At 36.4% G+C, this 23,662-nt stretch overlaps 1 protein-coding gene across 1 annotated transcript in view; it reads left to right on the top strand.

The window, feature by feature from the left end:
- Positions 2,446 to 23,662, top strand: part of LOC109827450 — a 66,670-nt gene continuing 45,453 nt past the window's right edge. Inside the window, exons 1-10 of the mRNA XM_020394459.1 lie at positions 2,446 to 2,722; positions 5,070 to 5,151; positions 5,585 to 5,778; positions 5,881 to 8,133; positions 10,755 to 10,830; positions 12,449 to 12,571; positions 13,694 to 13,943; positions 14,029 to 14,511; positions 14,630 to 14,815; positions 14,930 to 15,217. Coding sequence (XP_020250048.1) covers positions 5,601 to 5,778; positions 5,881 to 8,133; positions 10,755 to 10,830; positions 12,449 to 12,571; positions 13,694 to 13,943; positions 14,029 to 14,511; positions 14,630 to 14,815; positions 14,930 to 15,217 — 3,837 coding nt within the window. The 5' untranslated portion in view covers positions 2,446 to 2,722; positions 5,070 to 5,151; positions 5,585 to 5,600. The remainder of the gene's footprint in view (positions 2,723 to 5,069; positions 5,152 to 5,584; positions 5,779 to 5,880; positions 8,134 to 10,754; positions 10,831 to 12,448; positions 12,572 to 13,693; positions 13,944 to 14,028; positions 14,512 to 14,629; positions 14,816 to 14,929; positions 15,218 to 23,662) is intronic.

The following is a 23,662-nucleotide window of genomic DNA, read 5'->3' on the forward strand; positions in this document are numbered from 1 at the left end:
GATAACCACTCCACATATCTAAACACCCACAAGGAACATGTCTGCGGGCATAATATGAAGCCGATAATGAAAGCCACAATAAGTTTCACACATATTATAAGGTCTTTATTAGTCATATCTACAATTATCTCGGCCATTCTATCGCGCTTCCCCCAAATCACCGTCTTCTTTTCCTCATCGACTTTCTTCTTGCCTTTAGAGCTACTACTCTTCTTCTCCTTGAGTGTCTTATAATTCTTTACAAATTGGGTGTAGATTGTATTAGCAGCTGTACCGCTCATTTTTATCGGAATTCCCTCCTTTGGCAAACTGATAATTCGGTGAATATCATCTATACCAAACACGCAATTTTTATCCCCAATCATAAATGAGTATTTATCAGGATTAAAATTTTGAATCTAGCAATCAATTGCTATTTGCTCATTGCTCAAGGATGTGGGTATCTTGAGAAAGTTGTGAAAATGTGTCATCTCAAGGGCTTTTATGTGTCTTTCATCCAATACTATACACTTATCAATTAAATCTCGAAAATAACACAAATTGGACGGAATTCTCAATTATGTTATCATAGCCTTACAAGAAAATTATAATTCAGAAGAAGTTAAAAATTAAATATATTTGGGCAAATTAAGAATAGCTAATGATATATTACATGCCGAAAAACACGCATATAAACACAAATATTATGCCTAAAATAGATACTTGATATGACAATAATCACAATAAATTTTACAAGTGTAAATTAGTAGGCAATAAACATGCATAAGAACTTCATCAAAAAATTTTCTTACTAAGATGGAGGATTATTGCATTTAGAAGAGGAAGACTTTGATTTTGAAGAAATCAAAGACGCCGACGCTTTCAATTTGTTCGAAACCATGACTTGGGGGCTACAGCTACGGCGATGAGGGAAATTGAGGAATAGAGCGGGTGAAGAGGTTGTGGCGAGCATCGGCGGCGGCGATGGTGGGCGGACTGTGGCGGAGGAGAGGAGGAGATGGAGGAGAGGAACTCGCGGGGGACTGTGGGCTCTTGCGGCGGGAGGGAGGAGGGGGAGACAGAGGAGGAACCGACGGCTCTCACGCGGAGGAGACGAAGGAGCAAAGGCGGGAGGAGGAGGGAAGGAGACGAGACGTGCGAGAAGGGGAGGGAGAGGGAGGAGAAGGGGGACGACGACCGCACAAAAGCGAGGAGGGGAGAGCCGAAAGGGCGGCGGGAGAGGGAGGGAGCGAGGGGCCGAAGGCGGCTCTCCACGGGAGGAGGAGGGGGGAATCTAGGTGGAAATCGGCACGTGCGTGGGCGGTGAGTCCACGTGGCTGTGGCCAAGGAGAGGGCGATAGAGGAGCCGGGTTCAATTTTGGGGCTGAGGGATAAAATTTTTGGGGCTTTTTGGGCGTAGGTGAATTTTTGAATGGATGACTGAGATCCGTTTGAGGGTTAGTAAATGAACGGCTCAGATTATGCATCTTTAGATGCTACCTAATGAGGCACCTTAGGTCCATATTACCCTTATGACAAACATGTTGTGTGCATCAAAGTATCGCAACATAACACATGCATTGGTATTAAAGTTTTTTTTAACATTACATTAGGACAAGCTAGAATTACACACATAATCCACATAAAATGAAATAAAAAAAACTACATTTTCATCACAACAAGCAAAGTTAATGTCACAAACAACCCAACAAACACCATTGAAACTCTATTGCAAAATGCATTCTCCAACTTCACTATGTTCTCTCTCTCTCAAATACAACTCATATCTCCTCAATTCAATTTCTTAGTCTTTTAACTTGTCCTCTCTAAATTTCAATTTTAGATTCTTCGATGCCACTCTCTCTTCTATACCTCCTCCATCCTTGCACTCCTCTTTAAGAAACTCTTTTCACCAATTAGTTTCTTGATTGCAAATTGAGCTTATTGGGGTAAAGTTTTGTCCTTCCATTAAAAAACTTCACTTTGACGCTAATCTATAGTTGAGACGACCAAAGCAGCGACCTCTATAATTTTTAAAGATCCAAGCCATCTTCACGAAAGAAATATCATTGCAAAGACAAACCCTACTCTCTTTCTTATCAACTTCAAAACTCAACGAAGGTAAAGAACATGAACAGCTGTTAGCAAACTTCATTGATCTCATTTCAGTGTGAAATGGAAGAAAAAGAGGTGAAAGGGAGGAGGAGAGAAGAAAGAACTAGGTTAAAATGAAGAGAGGGGTGAAAAATAGTTCAGATGGTTTTACTATAAACTAAAAGCAGATGAATAGGTAAAAACATCATAATGAAACATGAATATCACATTAGAATCTAATAGGGTAAAATTTAACAGAGGGTATCAACACGTAATTTTTAAAAACTTTATGGTATTTTGTTGCAACAAATTTCAATTTATGGTATTAACATGCCAAAATGGAAAACTTCATGGCATTTTAGGGCAATTTAGCCTTACGCTCTCTCTCTCTCTCTCTCTCTCAGCTCTCTGTTCTCTCCCGACTTTTCTCTCTCTCCCAAAACCGAGTAAACCTCGGGTCCCGTCGCCGCTCGCACCTCCTGTCGCGGACGCCATCACGCAGCCATCTTTCCTGTCTTCGGTCGCTGCCGCCGTTCGTGTCTTCGGTCGCCGCCGCCGCCCGCACCGATTGTCGCTGCTGCCGCACTCACCGCTGGTCTCCGCCGCGGCCTACTTCTCCTTCTCCTTCTCCTTCCCCCTTCATTCTAAGGTATGTTTTCACGTTAGTTTTTATTTTTTAGCAATTCTTATGGTTTATTGTTTTATTTTGTTTGAGTTTCTCAAATTCAAAACCCTAGTTAACCTTAAACGTGATCCAACCCCTAACTTAAAAAATCCTAATTAAATCCTACTAGATCTAACAAAAATTATCCTCATCCTAAGCCCTAATAACATTGCAGTAAGTCTAGAACCGTAATTAAAACTAACTTTCACCTTATTTTCATCTCTAATGAAACTAATTTAACTTTCCCAACTATAATCTTAGTTCTAATAACCCTACTTGAACAAATCTAACCAAAATTATGCTAATCTTAATTACATTCCCAAGTCTAGAACCCTAATTCAACTAAATTTAACCCAAATATCACATTAATCCTAACATTAATTAGCTAATATAACTTTAATAGCTCTACCCCTAACCCTATTCGTGGTAATTAATTAAACTAATCTACCCAAAATAATGCTAATAATAACCCTAATTAAACTAACTTTCTCCTTTATTTCATCTATAATAAAACTAATTTAACTTTACTAACCATAATCGTAGTTCTAATAACCCTGATTGAACAAATTCAACCAAAAGTATGCTAATTTTGACCTTAACTACTTTACCAAATCTAGAACCCTAATTAAACTAAATTAAACCCAAACATCACATTAATCCTAACTCTAACTAACTAGTATAACTTTAATAGCTCTAACCCTGACCCTATTTACTCTAATTAATTGAACTAATCTAGAAAAATTATGAACTGCTAAGGTTTTTGACTTAAGTATGCCCTCAAACTCGAAAAGAAATGGACTATCTCTACTATTGCGGCTTTGCTTACTATGACATTTTGTTGGGTTGGCTTTCAACCCTGAACAATCACTACATTCCTTCAAACACTTATAGAGGTACTCATTGAATTATAGTCACCTCTCCCAAACAAGAGGAGGTCATCACCAAAGATTAAATGAGTAATACAAAGTCTCAAACATTTAAGTCAAAAAAATAGGGAGGGAAAACAAAGAAAAGCCACAACAGTAGAGATTGTCCATTTCCTTTCGAGTTTGAGGGCATACATAAGTTGAAACTCTTAGCAGTTCATCACTTTTTTAGTATCTGATCTTCTAAAAGAGGGTTGCAACTAGGGTATGAATTATTTTTTGGATAGACATAAGCTAAACACCGTGCAAGCCATATCACTCTAGATCTTTTATTCTTTCTAAATCTTGACTGGAATGAGGGGCAAAGCCAATGAACCGATGTTAGGGATAAGCATATGACGTATGATCTTGAAGACCTCTGGATTGAGTTATTTTTGTGGCAAGTTTAATAGCCATTTTGATTTTGCTGATGGTTGGCTGAAACTTGGATGTTGTGTATAAGATTCACTCCTCATTTGGTACACGAGAAACGAGTCAAGTGAGAATAGAATGAAATAAGAAATGAAGTGGAGTAAGTTTGGGAATGGAATGTTTATTTTCATTCTTATGTTTGGGTGCGAATAGAGAATGAAATGGGAATGTCAATCTTTTTCATTTTTGGTATGGATAATTAATAAGCAATCGCATCATTAATTCAAAAATTTGATTCCGACTTAAGTGGGAATGCACATTCCCTACCATCTCATTGTGCATGCTCATTCCCACATAAATTGGGAATGAATGAGAAATGAGAATGTGCAGTTCTAGCTTGTACAAAGATGTTGTGTTTAGTACATATGAATGAGAAATGAGAATTAACATTCAATTCCCACCGATTCCCGTGTACCAAACGAGGCGCTAGTGTCGGGAGATTTTTCTTTGGGTGTTGGGGTGGGGTTAGGTTGAGGTTGGGCAGGGGAGATATAAGGAATAAACATGTGAGAAGGCAGGCTTCTAATAAAGCTACCTGGTAGAAAGTGACCATTCAAGATAACAAGTCTGTACATTATTCTATTTTTGCACTGTGGGCATATGCGAGACACTTGTTTTTGGGCTAGGGTCTGAGGTGCTGGGTGCTTTCACAGTGTCCTTTGTCTTGAAATTCCAACAGGTAGGATAATGTGCACGTTATTGATTTCTATTATAGAAACTTTTATATTTAACTTACAAGTAAATGAACTATGTTTGTCTTTTGTTATCATGGTCATCATTGTTATTATTATAAACTAAACTGTATTCAAAGTTGGTTTGCAATTAATGCCACCCCATAATACAATTGTTTTTCTGATGTGCAATAAAAACTTTGGAATGTTGTTTCAGTTAGATCAGTTATAAGTGTCACTCTACCTCTTCTATATGATTCTACATTACTTTCTTATTGTTGAGGACATTGCTGATAATCATTGTGATTCCTGTGATCATTATAGATAATCATCAAGGAAGATAATGCAGTTCAGTTGTGCTTTTGCTGACATGCTGACTTGAGTGTGTCGAGAAGCATGATTTGAGGTAAGTATAACACCAGATATTTGTTAATCAGAAAACTAGTTTTATACCCAAAGCTTCTGTATCCATGTAATTTAAAAATTTGTCCGCATATGAAATTGTATTATTTTCAACTGAACCCAAAATTGGCACACATATGATGTTACCTATACTTGAGGGAATATCTCTCATTTTTAAACAACTATAGCATTTTGCTTTCAAGTATAAGACTATACAAACAACTGTATGTGTCTTAAACAATTCAATTTTATGGGTGGTTCATTTTGAAGTCCTTCATGGTGCAGAGAATTTTTTGGATATGGATGCATTTTCCATTGTTAAAATTTCACTTTCTTGATCTGAGTGCGCAGCTGTATTGTGGTTGCAGTTTACTGATTCTGTTTTCTTCCTTTATTGTCCCTATGTGTTTTGTCCACCTCAAACCGTCTTTTATCAGGCGAAATAAATATCTTATGTCTTCTTGGGGTGGAATTGGAGACGGTCCTGCCATCTTGCAATTGCAAAAATGGGGCCACTTGAAGTCTCAACTTGAACCATCAAAATATTGTCTAGCTTCTCTGTCCCCAACTAGAGAGCTGCTGCTGCTGCTTTCGTATGAGTGTGAAGCCCTATTACTTCCTCTGACTTTTGGTAAGTATGGGACTTCTTTAGTTTTTCTTTTCTGTTGCATCCGTTATTCTTTGTAATATCGCACATTTAAGGAAAACACTCTTCCTCTATTGATAAACAAAGATGCCCCAGGTAAGTCCTCTTCTGAAAATCTTCATGAACCAAATTCTCCAGAACCATCGAGCACATGCAGGTCAGAATCTATTGATAGTGCTCGGTGCAGTACAAAAGCTGGCGTTCCCGTAAAAAATATTCTTTTTCGAAATCGAGGCAGCTCTTCCTCATCTCAGTATCCTCCTGTGATCTCTGGTGTGAAGTCATTGGCTTGGGGACATTGTGGAGATGTGTATAATCAGTTTGAGGATTCAGTTTTTAAAGAATTTCTCATTGTATCCAGCGATAACGGAATTATAGTTCATGCTTTTCGTTATCAGCATAGAAATGAAGTGTTTCAATCTGTACCAGAAGGTGACTCTGTGGAGGGTAAGTGGGTGGAATGGGGACCTACTAATAACTCAGTGACGAAATCGAAGTTCTCACATTCAAGCACTGGTGAAAGCCCAAACGAACCCAAGATTATTGAAACATCTGGAACTGTAGATGTCTGCGATGCAGTTGATGATGGTGGTTCATCTGGTAGAAGTATTTTACCGAAAAATTGGTTCCAGACTTTCCATATGGAGCTGGATACCGTTGTGTCTAATGGTAAGTATTCAGCTAGGTTTCCTGCGAAGTCATCAATTCCTCTTTCTGCAGATGTTGTATCATTAGACATTGGTGACAATACTTCAAAATTCATAGAGTTCTTTTCTTCTTCTACTCTATATGGTGAAAAGGAGAATATAAGTGATGGACCTGTGGTTGGACAAGTGGGTGATCCATCTCTTTCTGATAGGTCATCTAAAGGTTCAGTAAAGGCTGGTGGAGATATTATATATAGGTGTTCGAGGGTGTTTAACAACTCCTCACATAGATTGATTGGTTTAGTATTGAATTTCCCAGAAGATGTATCTGATAAGAATAGTGAATTCCATGTAAGAAATACTGGCAAGGATTTTGTGGTTGTTATGATGCTGAATCAGTGGGGTTTGCAGTGGATTTGTTCTGTAGACCTTCAGCATCATGATCCCAGTTCGTTTCCAAGTTTAGAATGGGCAGATTTCCAGTTTTCCAATGACTTTCTTATCTGTCTTAACTCCTCAGGGCTAATCTGTATCTGGAATGTTCTGTCTGGTGGCCTTGTTACGCATTTTGATGTTTTGAAAAGCTGTGGACTGGACAGAAGTGCTTGTTTTAGGTTAAGTCAATCAGAACCGCCTGTAAATAGACATTTAGCTTCCACAAAATCAAACTTCAGTCAGGAAGTTGATAAAAAAATTGAAGTTAGTGGAAGAGAAACATGCGGTGACGAGATTGTATGTGCTAGAACTTTCAGAAGGTTGATGGTGATCTCACATTCTTTCCTTCTTGCTGTTGTGGATGATCATGGAGTTATCTACGTAATCAGGGCTGCTGAATATGTCTCAAAAAAATGTGCTACATTTGAAAATTTTGTTCATTCCTATAAATACTCTGATAGTAGCATGTTGGCAGGTTGGAAGGTTGCTGATTGTGAAATAGATTGTGCGAAAATTCTTTCGGATCTGTCAACCGACGGGTTTTCAAATAAAAATCACTCAGGTGCTACTAAATTTAGGAAAAGACATCACCATACTGATGGCAAAGAAATCCATAAATTCAGGAAAAGACACCACCATACTAATGGTAATGAAAGCGAATCATGTACCTATTCAAGTGGTTTTTCTACTTCTCAGATAAATGGTAGGAAAGTGTTTGCTCTTGAATCTGAGATCTCATCAACTCCTTTGCGCAAAGTTTTCCTTCCTTTGGACAGATTTAACAAAGAGGATTGTATTTGCTTTTCACCCATTGGAATTACTCGATTCGTTAGAAGACTCAATATGAAACAACAAAAGGTACATAAAATTGTACACACTAGTTTACATGTGGTTTCACCAGTCCTTGATGATATAGATCTGGGTACATACTGCTCTTCTAAAAGCTTTTCTTCCTCCCGAGAAGTTGCTTTCTCTGGGGAATCAATTGGATTCTCTTTTCAAGGCTGCTTGTATTTAGTGACCGAAGATGGCCTTTCTGTCATTCTCCCATCAATTTCGATTTCATCCAGTATTCTTCCTGCAGAATTCACCAGATACTGGCAACCAACTTTTACCGCAGGCAGCAAAAGTCAGATTAAAACTTTTTTGGCTATAGATGAAATGAAAGAGCTGGGAAGGCCTTGGCAAATAGAGGTTTTGGACAGAACTCTTTTATATGAAGGCCCTGATGAAGCTGAACGAATTTCTTTGGAGAATGGTGAGGGTTGGTTGGATCCCTGTTTGTTTGCTTCCCTTTTGCATATTGGGCTTTCCCTTCTAAAAGTTATATATTTTTTGTTTTCTGCTTTTTCTTCTCTTATTCATATAACTGTCATTCTTTTTGTGGGGACCTGATCATATTTTGCATGCTACCAGAGTAAGGGTATTTATCAATCTTGAAACTTGGTAACTCTGATATGAATCTGAATTTTTTTGGATGAAGTTGACTCGTCCTATAGATGTTGCAGAGCCTGGTGCCACGTCTTCTGATCAGCTAATCTGCCTCTACTTGTTATGCTTTCCTATTGCTAACATTTTTGAGAAATATGCATCCTTAGTTATGCGCAATACCATGATTTATTGATTGATTTGCTTGATTTTTGTAACCTATTCAATTGATGTAGTAAAGATGTGAACAAATGCTGAAGAAATGTTAACTGTTCTTGCAAGTATTTATTTGGTTGAATCTTTTAATTAACATTCCTATGTCGTGTCTCAATTAAATAGAAATTATTCAGTTGTCATGATAAATTTTTTCTTGGGTGCTACTTTATGAGACTGTTACCTAATACACTGTTCCCCTTGGACGCGTGAAACTGTTATTCCAATCCATACATCCAATTTGCAGTGCATTCCTTATCCTGATAGCCGACAACCTAAATCTAAAAGGAGATAACTAAGATTTATTGATTCAGTATGCTCTTTGCTGTATTCACTTTTAGTATTTAACCCATTGTTAAATAAATTGATTTGTGACTTTTTTGGCTTATATTGTCTTTAAAGTTTAAGTTTGGACTTTGATAATTTGATACAATTAGAGTATATTTAAGTCTTTTCTTTATCAACATGCATACAGACAACACGTGCATAGTTATCTAGACTTCCCTGGATAATGCTCGCCACATATACCGTTATCCCGAGCAATCTGGTTAAGCCTGCCTCCTTCACACGGTGTATCGCTCCAACTAATGAACCCCGTATGCTCCAACTAGAGCGTATTCTTACATGTGCTTGTACCACTAACCAAAGCATACAATGGAAAATAACATAGGCCTTTCTAGGTTTCAGATAGAAAATCTAAAGTTCTCCTATTTTCTCCCTTACCATCTGTATTGCATGAAGTTGTCTGTTGTGAGCTCATGGATATCCAAATGGGTAGTGAGTGACTGACTGGACAAGCTAAAGGGCAAGGTTGGGAACTTGGGGAGAAATAGCGTGGAGCATGTGGAAGAAGGGAGACAAGAGAAAACATATTCAGTTTAATTACACTTTAACATTTGAGTTCAAAGAAAAGGTTCAAGGTTTAATGCGGTCACTTATACTGTAGAATTCCTAAATGCTTAGGTGATCGATAATTGGTCTACCTAATGTATCAGGGATCATATATTACGAGTGCAGAGTATCTCCAATCCTGTCCACCCCATAATTCAAACTCTATATAAGTTGCTTAAGGTTTCTTGAAAGAAACAAAAGAAAGGAGTGAATTAGGGACCTATAATAGCGAAATGGGAAATATAAAAATATGAGGTAGGGAACAAGACATGACAGTGCTATGGAGGGAAGAGAAGATTGTAGAAGGGACTAAGGAAAGATGATGAATTGGGAAGGATTGTGATGTAGTAATAGTGGAAAAAGAAGCAATCCGGAATAAGAATTATGACTAGAAAAATTGAGACCTACAGCAGGTGGATGGTAGCATTTACTTTGTGAAAAGAAACTTGAGAATAAAAATCTATAGTAAATACTTCTGAGTAGGATTGTTACTTATATGAGAAGATACTAAAGGCATTATTCAACTATGTGATTTTTATTGAGAATTTAAAAGCAAAATAAAGTTAATAAGTATAGCGTAGACCTGTTATCTTGTTCAGCAGTGAAATTTTAGTTTGGTTTTAACTGTTTTATCTGTTTAACCACTTATAAATTGCAGGAAAGCTGTTCGAAAAATTAAAATGGTCATATAATTTAAAGAATATCAATGCTTAGGTTATGTGGCACACATCATGCTAAGATAATCTCCAATGCTTCAACTTTAAAGAGTCCTGTTTTTAATTTAAAGAATATCAATGCTTAGGTTATGTGGCACACATCATGCTAAGATAATCTCCAATGCTTCAACTTCATGAAATTAGTGAAATATAAGTTAAGTCCAGTCGGTTGGTTCTTTCTTTTTGTCTGAAATGAAACTTTCTTTTATACTTCTATGTGACATCTGCCCATGTTAAGTGATTTGTTTATGGTGCAAGAGAGCATTGAATTTCACATTTATTTTTGATATCTGAATATTGATCCGCGTAAAAGTATTCTTTTAGTATTAGGTTCGTAGTATTATATGAACTACTTTGGACCACCATGTAATGCAATGGTATGCAGATGAATTGATCTCTGAAATAACTTGTGCACCTGAGGTTGATTGCCACACATCTCTCTTTAGAATGATGTGGCAATGGATTTACCCTGCATTTTACACTGTCTTCATTGTGTATGCATCTGCATCTGTCTGGCTAGTGCAAGAATGTAATGGGCTGTTCAACTTTTTGAGGACACCATACTTTCATCTGGTGTTACTTTATCATGGCATATTTCTTTGATTGCTGATGCCTATCAATGTCATTGCAGGATGGGACTTGAGAATGGCTCGGATCCGTCGCATGCAATTGGCACTACACTATTTAAAAGCTGATGAAATAGAGAAGTGAGATTCTTATCCCACATCTTTCTTTCTTGTAGTCTTTATTCCTCTGTGATACGGTAAGAAAGCCATATTCTAATTAAAAAAATATGGGGTTCCAGATATATACCCCTCAGTTCGTTCATTTTTAGGGAGATGCCCGTCAAATGATCATTCCTGTGGATTAACCCCTCTAATCGTACGGCTTTTTGAAATTTGGCTCTGCATTGCTGTTGAAGGATAAAATGGGAATACTGCATTAATTACCCTAATATTTCTAATGATCTTTGAATATATATCCTTAAATATCAGAAAGGTACCCCTATGACATCCAAAATCAAATAAAAGATACTGAGAGGGAAAATTTGTAAGGCACACGTTCACAATTTAGGGTTAATGGTTTGGGGGCCAACTATTTAAGTATGTAATGTTTGACGGGTTATGGTTAAATTGGATTCAGTATAAGTGAATAAGAATCATATATGAACATGCATTTCATGAATATAACAACCTCTTATGCCAGCATGTCTATCATGATGTTTTTACCACAGGTTTGATCAATAAAGCATTAAATTTTTTGAAACTGGATTAAAATTTCTACTAAGACTACTCTTGTTCATCACAAACTGTCTGAAGCAAAGTTTTATGCATTTAGGTATCGGGTAATTATGAATTATCCCTCAAGGTAACTCTGTTCTAAATGAAGTTCTCTATTCTGGTATTATATATCAAGCGGAACACTTTTAGAAATTAAAGATAAGTGAATAGACATGGCTGTGAAATATGAATTTCTTGAAATCGAAATTTGTTCATTTATTTTAAGCCATCTGTTTATTGTTTGCTTTTAGCTTGAGTTATCCAGACAGGTTATTGTCATATATATTAGGGTCAATTGCAGATAGACCCCTTGTAGTATTGCTGTTATGAGCTTACGACTCTTCTAGCTTTATTTTTACAGATGGACCCCAATGAAATCTTTTTTGACTCTTTTACCCTGTGACTTTTTTTTGACTTTTTCTACGGTGAGAGAGAGACTTACAACGTCAAAAGGTACCCCCCCTCAGTGTAGAAGAGTCAAAAAAAGTTTCAGTAAGGGGTCCGTCTGAAAAAAAAACAAGAGGTATAGTGAGTTCCAAACAATGATACTACTGGTGGTCTATCCTTAATTAGCCCTATCTTTTATATCTAAATTCCTGTTAGTGTTAAGTAGTACTGATCAGATATATGATTGGACATGTGCATCTGTTCTTGTCAAAACTCAAGAGTTGCTGGGAGTTCAAAGTTCAAACATACCCTATCAGTCTACTTGTATGTGTATCAGTAATTCAATAAGCAATTGGCGTCCGTACAATATAGTTTTACTAACAAGTTCATGTTGTACTTTCTCTTCTGCAATCTTTGTACTGTATTCCATATATTTTATTGAAAATTTGTGTAGTTGAATAATTAAAATGCTGGCTTGTTATTGATATTTTTGTTTCCACGACAATATCACTAAATTTCTAGCTTACGATGGGTTCTTTTTGTCCTTTGGTCAAAATTGAATTTCGTACCAAGGTCCGCCACATTCCTAGATAACCTAGAAAATTCAACTTGTCTGATCTATCTTTCCTCTGATATTGCTTTCTGAATGGATAAACAGATCTTTGGATATGCTTGTGGATGTGAATCTGGCTGAAGAAGGCATATTGCATTTGCTTTTTACCTCTATTTATCGGATTTTCTGTAAAGCTGCAAGTGACAGTGAAGTGGCTTTGGCATCTAGGTATAGCCTCTTTGTACGAGATGCTTTGTCATTTGTTTTAATAATCCAATTGTTCATGTATTAAAATGTTATAATCCTCAAGAGAGGGCTTGTGTTCATTGTGTATTTATACACATTTACATGCATACATGGCTACATGAATTTATGCACGTGGTTATTATAGACACTACTTGTAGGATAAATGTATAATAAGTGTTTGTAGAATATGTACTTAGGGGGAAAAAGAAAAAAGAGAACACAGATAAAGGATTCTTTCTTGAGGAATACTTTTCTATTATAAAATCAGTACACCATTCAGCACTATTGTAAATGTGCTAATCCAATGCCCTCCTAATATGTGTTTCTTTCCACTTCATTTCTTTTATAGAAAAACTGTCAATATGTGTATGCTTAAGCCAAAAAGAATATAGTTGTAAACAGTCAATGATGCATGTCATGCTAAGATAAAACTAAATGAGGCGAATTATTTCTGGCTGTCATATATGAAATAGAGGCAAAGTGTTTTCATTCTTTCTCTTTCTCAATCTTTTATGTGCTCAAAATTTCCTTTGGCTGTTGAATAATCATTCTTAAGAATGTCTAGCTCTTATTTTAGTGATGATAACTTCAGTGCTAGTTGTCTTCTTCATTATTATCCCATGCTTGCCCCTTTGATTTTGATGATGATGATGCCCTGCATGTTGTTTCTTCTAAGTCTTTATTTTTTGAGTGCTTTGACCTGAGAATATCTCCTATAACTCTTGCAACTTGCATCGAAACCTATGTTTCTCCAGGAAAGGCAGCACCATTGCTGTCTGAATGTTTCACACCATTTCATTTTGGAGGCGCCTGCCTCTTGACGTTCATCCCTTCATCATTGTGATTGATGGGTAAAGGACTGACTGCAGGTTTGCACTTAAGCCTGTAGAATCACAACACTCTATCATCAATTTATGTTCAAATTGTTTATGTTTTGCAACACCTCACGTTGGCCATTCTGTGATGTCTAAGCATAGGGTAACGTTTATAAATCTTTAGCCTTTATTGGCATAAGAATGCTATCAGAATCATGATTATGTTTGACCGTCCATCTGTGCTGCTCTATGTAATGTGTATGTATTCTCATGTAGACTTTGAATACAGGCTGCTGGCTCTTGCTGCCTCCTTTGCAACAAAAATGGTTCGAAGATATGGATTAGGAGAGCATAAAAAGGAAAAATTCCTATATGATGCTAAGGAGTTACAAATATCTTATGCAAAGCCACTTGAGAGAAAGAACAATCTTGATGAAATTGGCAACTCAAGGAGACTATCTGAGATGGCTCAATTCTTGGAGGTTATTAGAAATATCCAAGCCCAGCTGAGTTTGAAAGGTCGTAAGCTGGGTAAATCGGTATGATGGCTGATTTATCATCTATTATAACCATGAACATATATTAACATACTTATTGATATGTTAAATCTTTCTCTTTTTATAGATGGCAGGAGGTATGGATGCAGCAATTGTGACAGATATAGATGTGTCGCAAGATGATCCACTCCTTCCATCTTCTTCCATTGATGCTGTTTCACATGGGCTGCTAAATACCTCAGAAGCTCGGGTTAACTTACCCTTGACAGCTACTGAAGTGGCATTTGATAACTCCAAAACAATTGCATTATCGCCGCTAGAATCTGCTGTTGGTGAGGTAAATATGAATAAGTTTCCCGAGGCAGGTATTGTGCAGAATAGAACAGTTTCAATGGAAATCCCCAGTATTATGATTGCACGCTGGGCAATAGATAACATTGACGTAAAAGCAATGGTGAAAGATGCCTTAGACTCAGGTCATCTCCCATTGGCGGTTCTTCAATTGCACCTTCTGCAGCAGAAAGAACTAGTATCTAGGGAAGATTCTCCTGATACTTTCAGTGAAATTCGCGAGATTGGGAGAGCAATTGCTTATGACCTGTTTCTGAAGGTATATGTGGTCCAACTTCAATGATGCTGACTCCATTTTTTCCCTTCGCTGAGATAATTCGAGCTGCTGGGAAAGGTTCTTTTCATGGTTATGAAAGCTAACATATTGTGATTGACAGGGGGAAAGTGGACTAGCTGTGGAGACCCTGTTGAAACTTGGAGAAGATGTTGAAGTCATCCTTAGGGAATTGTTGTTCAGTACAGTGAGAAGGTCACTTCGGAAACAAATTACTGAGGAAATGAATAAGAACGAAAACCTGAGACCTCACGAGTGGAAAATATTGGAGCGAATTTTTCTTATTGAGGTATGCCATTCTTCATTGAATTTGCATTAACTGCTTGAACATGTTTTTCTCTTTTGTTCCTAGCAGATTTTTCTTTCTAATCAAATTACATTATTTCATATATTGTGTATAAAGAGGCTATATCCAAGTTTTAGTTTCTGGGAGACATTTCTTGAAAGGCAGAAAGATGTTTTTGGAGATGCTTCAGTCTTTACCTTGCCTGGTGCGAACGGTTTGAAGTTGAATTTTCATGTCCACGACAATCTTATCCTCGAATGTGGTGATATTGATGGAGCTGTTACTGGTTCTTGGGCCACTGTGGCTGGTGGCTCTCCTGAAGTTTGTGAAGCTAGTCCTCGCGCTGGGTACTGGGTTTGTGCTGCTATATGGTCTTATGCTTGGGACCAACGAACTGTGGACCGTGTAAGTTACATTTTTTTTTCATTACCTGTAATTAGTCCTTCTAGTCTGAGTTTGCACTTACTTCTCAGGGCAATCATTAATTATAGCAATTATCAACAGCACGTTGGACACTAATTTCTAACTAATAACCATATGAATATTGCATCCCCCAAAAAAAAATCACCCCACCCACACGTGTGTATAAAGAGAAATGGGTATGCTTGGTACCAAACATAAACTTTGTGCTTGATAATGAGATGACTCATTTTAATATCGACTTATAGAGAAAATTAATTTTCTTCTCGATTGTATTTCTATCAGACTATAACCCTTCTCTTTTTTTCCTTGGAAAGTTAGAAAGAGAAGATTTTTTTTTTGAGCAACTGACGCTATGACATCAAGTTTAAAATTAGAATACATGATTAATCCGTAATTTAAATCTTTTTGCCCTTATCTATTTCACCATTCCCAGCTCTCTCTCTCTCTTCTCTCTCTCTCTCTCTCTCATTTTTTTACAATAAAAGAAATGAAAATATCAAGGAACTTTCACTAATCTTCTTTTCGATTTTTTACCTAAGGAAAAAACAACCCATTTTAGTATTCTCTCTTATTATTGTTGTTTTAAAAAATGGTTTGGGTGCCCACCTAGGCGGTCGCTTAAAGCGAAGCGGTACCTAAGCTGACCGTCTAAGTCTTAGGAGCTCTTAGGGTAGAACTGACTGCTTACGAGGACTAGACATTGTTAGAAAGAGGTATAAGCTTGCTTAAGCATAATAGTGGTTGAAAAGAGTTAGTGAGGTTAAAATGTACCAGGGATCAAAACTCTATGTTTAAGTCAATCTCAAATAAAACAGCGATAATGTGATTTGAATCTTCAAAAATGATCATTCTTCTCTCGATGTTAGAAAACGACTAATGCTATTAAGCGTCCGCCTAAGCCCCTGGGCGCTAGGCCCTAGGTCTGGTGCCTAGAAACGCCTAGCGCTTTCTAAAACATTGCTTATTATTCAATAAAGTAAATGAAAAAAAGACCGGTGAATTTGTTAATTTCAGTTTTCTTTTTTCATTTCTACCAAAAAAAGCAAAAGAAAGAAAGAAGTAGCATGGATATGAATGGAGATAAATAGTTAGACCCATAAGATGTTAATTTGCAACGAATTAAGAGAGGGATTTAAGGAAGAAAGAGAAACTAAATGAGATATTTAAAGATTTTGTGTGATATAAAAATTATCTCCTATTTATTAGAACTAACCTATGAGAGTGTAGATTTCCAATGGCTAAAAAGTTTAGGAGATTCTCTCTCCTAGGAGGAGAATGACCTCTCTCTGTTTGTATGTGTGTGTATATGTGTCAGTGGGTGTATATATTACATACGTACATAGTGCACGTGGCTTGCACGTGTGCGTACTTATTTTATAATCTATATTTTTTTCTTAGGGAAAAAGGAATTAACTTAAAAAAAAGGATTTAAAGTAAAAGATTCAGGAATAAGTTTTGAGCGTTTACACAAAATTTCTTAAGACAATATATTTAATTATTAGATTTTCAATCATTGAAATATATAATTTTATACTGGAGTTACATTCTTTTCGTTTCCGTTGAAATTTTACTTTCTGAATTGCTCAAATAGCTAAATGACTTTTGTGACAAAGTTGATCATATTTAGATTTGAAAATTACATATTATCCCCTTTATATGAAATAGTTTCTACTCCTTTATTTTCATACACTATTGTACCCTTAAATTTCTTGAGTTTACATCATAAAAATATCAAATTTCCAAAAGTATATTATAATATAGTCGTAATTCCTTTTATAAAAATCCGAAATAGTTAACATATACAATTTGTTTTAAATTTAATTATTAAATCTAGACTTTGTTCATGCCTATAGTTTAATTTATACACCGACTTTTAATCTATTTGATACAAATTTTAAAATTTAATTTCATCAAATTGTCTTGTAGAAAGGTTTGGTATATCAGATACATGTATACAAATGGTTACTATAAGGGTAAATTTCACAACCCCCCTTAAGTTAAATCTTTTTTCAGATAACCCCCTAAAATTTTGAAATATCACCTTTATGTTTTGTCAGATAGATCCCCTTACTAAAACGATTATGTCTTGCTATGCTGCAAAAGTGACATCTGTCCAATTGATCAAAGTGGCTCTAATGGAAGAAAATAAAAGAATCATTCTTTTTAATGATTTAAAAAGAAAATTTCACAAAACCCATTTAAGGTTGTTCCGAGTTTGACCAAAGTCCCCATGCTTGGAAATTTAATTAATTTAATTTGGCAATCAAAGGGTTAATTTGAAATTGGTAGTTCATCTAATAATGTTTTTTTGTAGGAGGTTAGTTAAGACATTAAAAAATTTTGGTGAGTTTTTCAGAACACCCTACATTTAAGAGGGTTACATGACACTTTTAAAGTTTTTAAGCATTAGTCAAAATCGCCAAATTTATAGGGTTAAAATTTTCCCTTAAAAAAATTTAAAATATTTCAACAATCAACATCACTGATATAAATAACGATATTGCGGTGCTAATAGCGTTAGCGGTCTCTTCCCGTTACGCTATCGCCTAATAGTGGTGATATGTTGCGGAATATGTGCTTTTCACTCACAAAAGCGGTCAATAATACGCGATAGCGGTGAATAGCTGGTGTTTGCGGGCAAAATCCGCTTTTTCATTGCTATTTAAAAACGGTTTGAGGTTTATTTTTTTAAAATTAAACATGACCCGCAACCACTGCATCCCACCGTCTTCCGCGATTTTCGGCGTACTCCAGCTACCTCCCACAGCCTCTGGCACCTTTCTTAACACTTCCTCTCACCTCTCACTACAGTCCTCTCACCGCTCAGCTCCTCTTCTCGAAGACGACTGTTTGACTCCTCCCGTCATCTTTAGTATTATGTAACGACTAGATGTCCATTTCATGTTTAAGATGTCTTTAAATCACCACATATGCACTTTTAAATTTTCTAGTTTTTTCTTTAATTTTTTTGAATATTTATACATATCTAAATCAGACCGCTATTTAACTTTGCGCTTTTTACCGCAATAGCCCTAAACAGCCTTAGCGATGCCTCATCACTACGCGAGACTATTTGCTATTGATAACCTTGATCAGCGTTAAAATATAATTTATATATATTAGTCTTATTTAGACTTTAATTTAGCATTCAACATTCAAATTAAGTACAAATAAAATTTCCATATATATTAAAGTAAGTGTTAATTTCGTATAAACCCCTTGAACTTTGTTGGATTTATCATATTAACCCCCTTTTCCCTCCAAGAACTTTATTTGTTACCTTACGAATGAAATATAATGATAGAAAATAAAGTATATTTTATGTAAGAGTAGTTTCCTTTAGTTTTTGTGATCTTGATTTTTTTAAGATTAGATTGTTTAGGAGTTAATTAGTTCACTGTAACTATAACATATATGCAATTGTAGTATTGTTGTAGACATTGTTGATGTAGTTACTTAGATTTTGTGTTAGAAGATTACAAATTTTTTTGCAAATGTAGTTATAGATGTTCAGTTTAGAGTGTTAGGGTTTCCGTTAGGAGTTAACTATGAAAATTACAAAGTTTCCTTTGCACTTCAAAACTATTACAATTATATTCTAATGTGACAAACGTGTTTATTGACATGAAATTACGCAATTGATACAAAATCTTCCACTTGCATGCATTGCCTTTGCAATCCTTCGAGCAAACCAAACATCTTCTTAAGCCTTTCAATTAAAATTGCCTTAAATTGTTCATTATAGTATTTCAGTTCTAATAAAATAAGATCTCATTAATAACATTACATACTAATCATATCTCTCATAAGCAAACAAACCTCACTATAAACCACTAAACTTCTAATTATTCATCCATCCGAAGACCAACATCTGTCTCAACAGAGATGTCGCTGTCCTGTCGTCGTGGCATCATAAAATCCACCAAGCTATTCCCTTTCACATCCGTAAATTTGATGTGGTTGAGCCTTAACGGCCAGCAACGATGTGTGATGTTTCCCTATCCTTCAGCAGTCGAGGCCTAGGTGTGATACATCATTTTTAAAGAAAAGTGCGATCTCGTCATAGTATGATTAGGACTATGCCATTGTGATCCAGCAATCTGTGAGGCTAACACCACAATCCCTGAGGGCGGTGGTAAGAGGGATTGGAGAGAATTTGGATTTTTACAGGGGAGGTCGTTAGCCTTGATGAGAGAGGGACGCTGAGGAGAAAAGGGAAGCTTTGGAGGAGAGACATTTTCACATTTTGATCGTAGAGTGATTTGTAAGAGGAGGGAGAAGGGAGAGGGGTAATTGTAAATGAATTTGAAAGTTTCTTTCGGCTATGAGATGAGAAGATGAAGGGAGTTTGAATTGAAAGATGAGAGTAATTTTTTGTTTGGGGGGTGGGGTTTTTTTTTTTTTTTGGGNGGAAGATGAAGAGATTTATTCTCTTAAGAATGCCTTAATTAGTCTCATCCTTTTACTAACATGCTCATCATTGATTCTGAATATTTTGTGTTAATTCAAGGTGATAATATTTGAAAAATCACCTAATCACTGAAACAAATAGTTTCTTAGGCAGAGAACCCATTTTCAATCATAATGATACTTTACATTTAATATTGTAGTAGTGGATTGGTTATGTCATGAATTTATTAATTGAAGGGCATCGTTAGATGAACTTTGAAGATGTATTGAGAAATTAAAAGTTTTAACACCCATATTCTCTTTTATATGTAGTGTGTATATATATAGATTTAGTATTGTTTAGTTGGGTTAGTGGGTATGAACCTGCATTGAGTTATTATCTGGTTGTATCTTTATATCTTACTCCTCAAATTAATAATCTATTAGAGTATTTTATAAGGTTGTATCAGAACAGTTGTATGAAATATGGTTCAATCCTAATTCCTAAGGCCTCCATCCTAAGATCAAACTAATCTCTGCCATACAATCATACAATCCACAAAACTCTAATCCTAACATTTTCTCTTATCACTGTCTCTGTTACAGTGACCTCAACCTCCGTCTCTTGCACGGTCACCCCCGGCCAGCGCAACTGTTCTTGCCTGCGATGATTATCATAGCCACTACCTACGACAACGCCATTCATTACCAACATCGTAATTGCCTTTGATTGGATCTCCTCTAGCAGCGACCTGAATCGCCTCCAATTGGATCTTCTCCCTTTCGTTTTTGCCTTGGATCTAGATCTTCTCGTTGCCAATAGATTCATCGCTACCAATTCTCCTCTTTTTTTTTACCTTCATATGAGTCCAGATCCGCAACACTCTCCCAGATCTATTCTCAATCATCACTAACCTCAACACCTAGGGTTTCAACTACTACCTAATCTACTTGGACCTTCTGATCTTAGCCTTGACTCCACCTGCTACTGTGACCTACTGACTCATCTATTGTGTTCTTTATATATATAAGGAATATGGGTATCGTTGGTAGCGATGTAGCTTATTTTTAACCACTCATGTTCAAATGGGGACCATCCAAATAAGTGGATTAAAATGAGCCATCTCACTACCAGGGCTACTGACTCATCTATTGTGTTCTTTATATATATAAGGAATATGGGTATCGTTGGTAGCGATGTAGCTTATTTTTAACCACTCATGTTCAAATGGGGACCATCCAAATAAGTGGATTAAAATGAGCCATCTCACTACCAGGGGCCAAACCTTAACAACCAACGCGTATAACTTTAACAATCAACACGTGACCTTAACAACCAACGTATAACCTTAACAAGCAACCTGTAACCTTAACAACCAACACGTAAATCGTTTGGCTTTTGAAAATTCGTAACCTTAACAACCAACGCGTAACCTTAATAAGCAACCCGAAACCTTAACAACCAACGCGTATAACTTTAACAACCAACACGTAACCTTAACAACCAACGTGTAACCTTAACAAGCAACCCAAAACCTTAACAACCAACGCGTATAACTTTAACAATCAACACGTGACCTTAACAACCAACGTATAACCTTAACAAGCAACCTGTAACCTTAACAACCAACACGTAAATCGTTTGGCTTTTAAAAATTCGTAACATTAACAACCAACGCGTAACCTTAACAAGCAACCCGAAACCTTAACAACCAACGCGTATAACTTTAACAACCAACACGTAACCTTAACAACCAACGTGTAACCTTAACAAGCAACCTGTAACTTTAACAACCAACACATAAAATCGTTTGGCTTTTGGAAATTTCATTAAAATTAAAAGTGAAATATTATTACAAAATCTAGCTCACTCCCACTACCTAAAACAAATGTATGCATCATCGTCTTCTTCCTCTACCCTGTCAACGGTCTCAAAACCATGGCAGTCCACCTCCTCAGTGAGTGTTGAGTGGTAAAATGAAAGTAATCATACATTGCACAGTTTTATGTGGTGCTGTAAGCATGAATTTTCTGAAGAAAAGTATAGAATTGTTACTGCTTTTTAGAATTTTCTGAAGAAAAGTATAGAATTGTTACTGCTTTTTATTTTATGAAGTTATGAATTATTATAGTAGAAGTACAAAAAATTAAAGCTTTTTTTTTTCTATTTCCTTCCTTTTTTTTATTTTTATGAAGGTTTTACGAGTTGCTTGTGAAGGTTACGGGTTTGCTTGTTAAGGTTACACGTTGGTTATGAATGTTACACGTTGATTGTTAAGGTTACAGGTTGGTTGTTAAGGTTACGGGTTGGTTGTTAAACTTAATCTTCACAATCAACGCATAACCTTAACAAGCAAACTGTAACCTTAACAAGCAACTCGTAACCTTAACAAGCAACCCGTAATCTTAACAACCCGTAACCTTAACAACCGTAACCTTATCTGCAAATAGAAAAGATAACTATCATTGGGTACATGTATATTAAACGTGAAGAAAGAAAATACCGTTAATGCAAGAGAGAAGAGGCATTCTTTTTCGAACAGGAAAACTTATTTTGAAGGGGGAAAATAAAAAAAAGAAAAAGATCCCAAAAAGAAAACATGTGACAGGAAGAAACTCTGTTGCTAGTAAATCTAGATGCATTAGCTTCAGAAGCTACAAAGAAACATCAAGTTCGCACGTGTCATTACGAGATCAATTCAATCATTAGCCATCTCTCTGCTCTTCTTCGCTAGGTTGCGCTCCAGCTTGTGTGCATTCTGGTGTCCTCCAAGAGCTTGGGTGCTGTAAAAAGTCTGTCTGCAATAGTTACACGAGAAAACTCGTGCGTGATCGGGACGAGGCCCAAACTGCAGGGACAGGTTAAGGTTGAGGTTCTGAGCTTCATGAAATATTCTCGGCGAGCAAAGGCCGAGGGGTCGAGCGGACGCCGCGCTGGGATCAGCGGTGGACACGGAGGATCTCAGCGAGCAGAGGCGAGGGGTCGAGGCGTGAGACCGGAGAGGAGCTTCGGCCACCACAAGGGTTGCAGAAGGGACGGAGGGGGCTAGGGCAAAAATGGTGGGGAAGGAAGAGGGAGAGAGGAGGGATTGTATGGTTATTATGAATATAATATTAGAGAGAGAATAGGTATTATAGTCTTTACCTGTGTAAAATTCTTGGGCTTTGTGTTTTGGGGGCTCAGAGCATAGTTATTACGAATTTGGGGGTTTTTAGAGCGTTGAAAAAGTCTTGGGAGGGGGAAGCATATTTGTTACGAATTTGGGGGCTGAAAGCATTTTCCCCTATATATATATATGTTTGGTACCAAACACAAACTTTTTGCTTGATAGTGAGGTGGCTCACTTCTATTTACCCATTCAAATTATTCTCACTTGAAAATGACCACCATTTAATTATCCAACCTATGTGAATGCACTTGAAAATGACCACCATTTAATTATCCAACCTATGTGAATGTGGTCCCCGCATTTGAATGTGTGGATGAGAATGTGCCACCTCACTACCAAGTAAAAAATTTGTGCTTGGTACTAAATATATCCATTTTCCCATATGTATATGTGTGTGTGTGTGTGTATATATATATATAGCATTATTGCACATGCATGTGCTATAAACATTAAAACATAATTTATCCTAATTCTTGTATAAAGAGCTATTTTTGAATTTCGATGCCGAGAGTTTCATAAAGTATAAAGGAATAAAGGTTTTAATCTCAATTAGTTTGGGGCAGTTTTTTTTTTGTATGAGGCAAATTTTGTACTTGTTTGGGTTTGTTTTGTTAACTTCTTTTTAATGTAAGGCAAGGTAGCTACCTACTGCTTCTACTTATAAAAACATATTTCAATTAATTAAAAAGTTGAGTCTAATATAAAAATTGTTCTCTTATGGAGCTTATAGAGCCTAGCAAAAAGATATAAAATAATTCTTTTAAAATTGAAAGAGCTTTCTCTCATCGTCTTATCTTCACATGCAATGTTTTTTTCTCTTGAATTACGCATCTAAATGTGGAGATAAAAACTTTAGGCTGAAATTACC

This window comes from Asparagus officinalis, chromosome 1, assembly GCF_001876935.1.
Source record: "Asparagus officinalis chromosome 1, Aspof.V1, whole genome shotgun sequence".
NCBI classification, from domain to species: Eukaryota; Viridiplantae; Streptophyta; class Magnoliopsida; order Asparagales; family Asparagaceae; genus Asparagus; species Asparagus officinalis.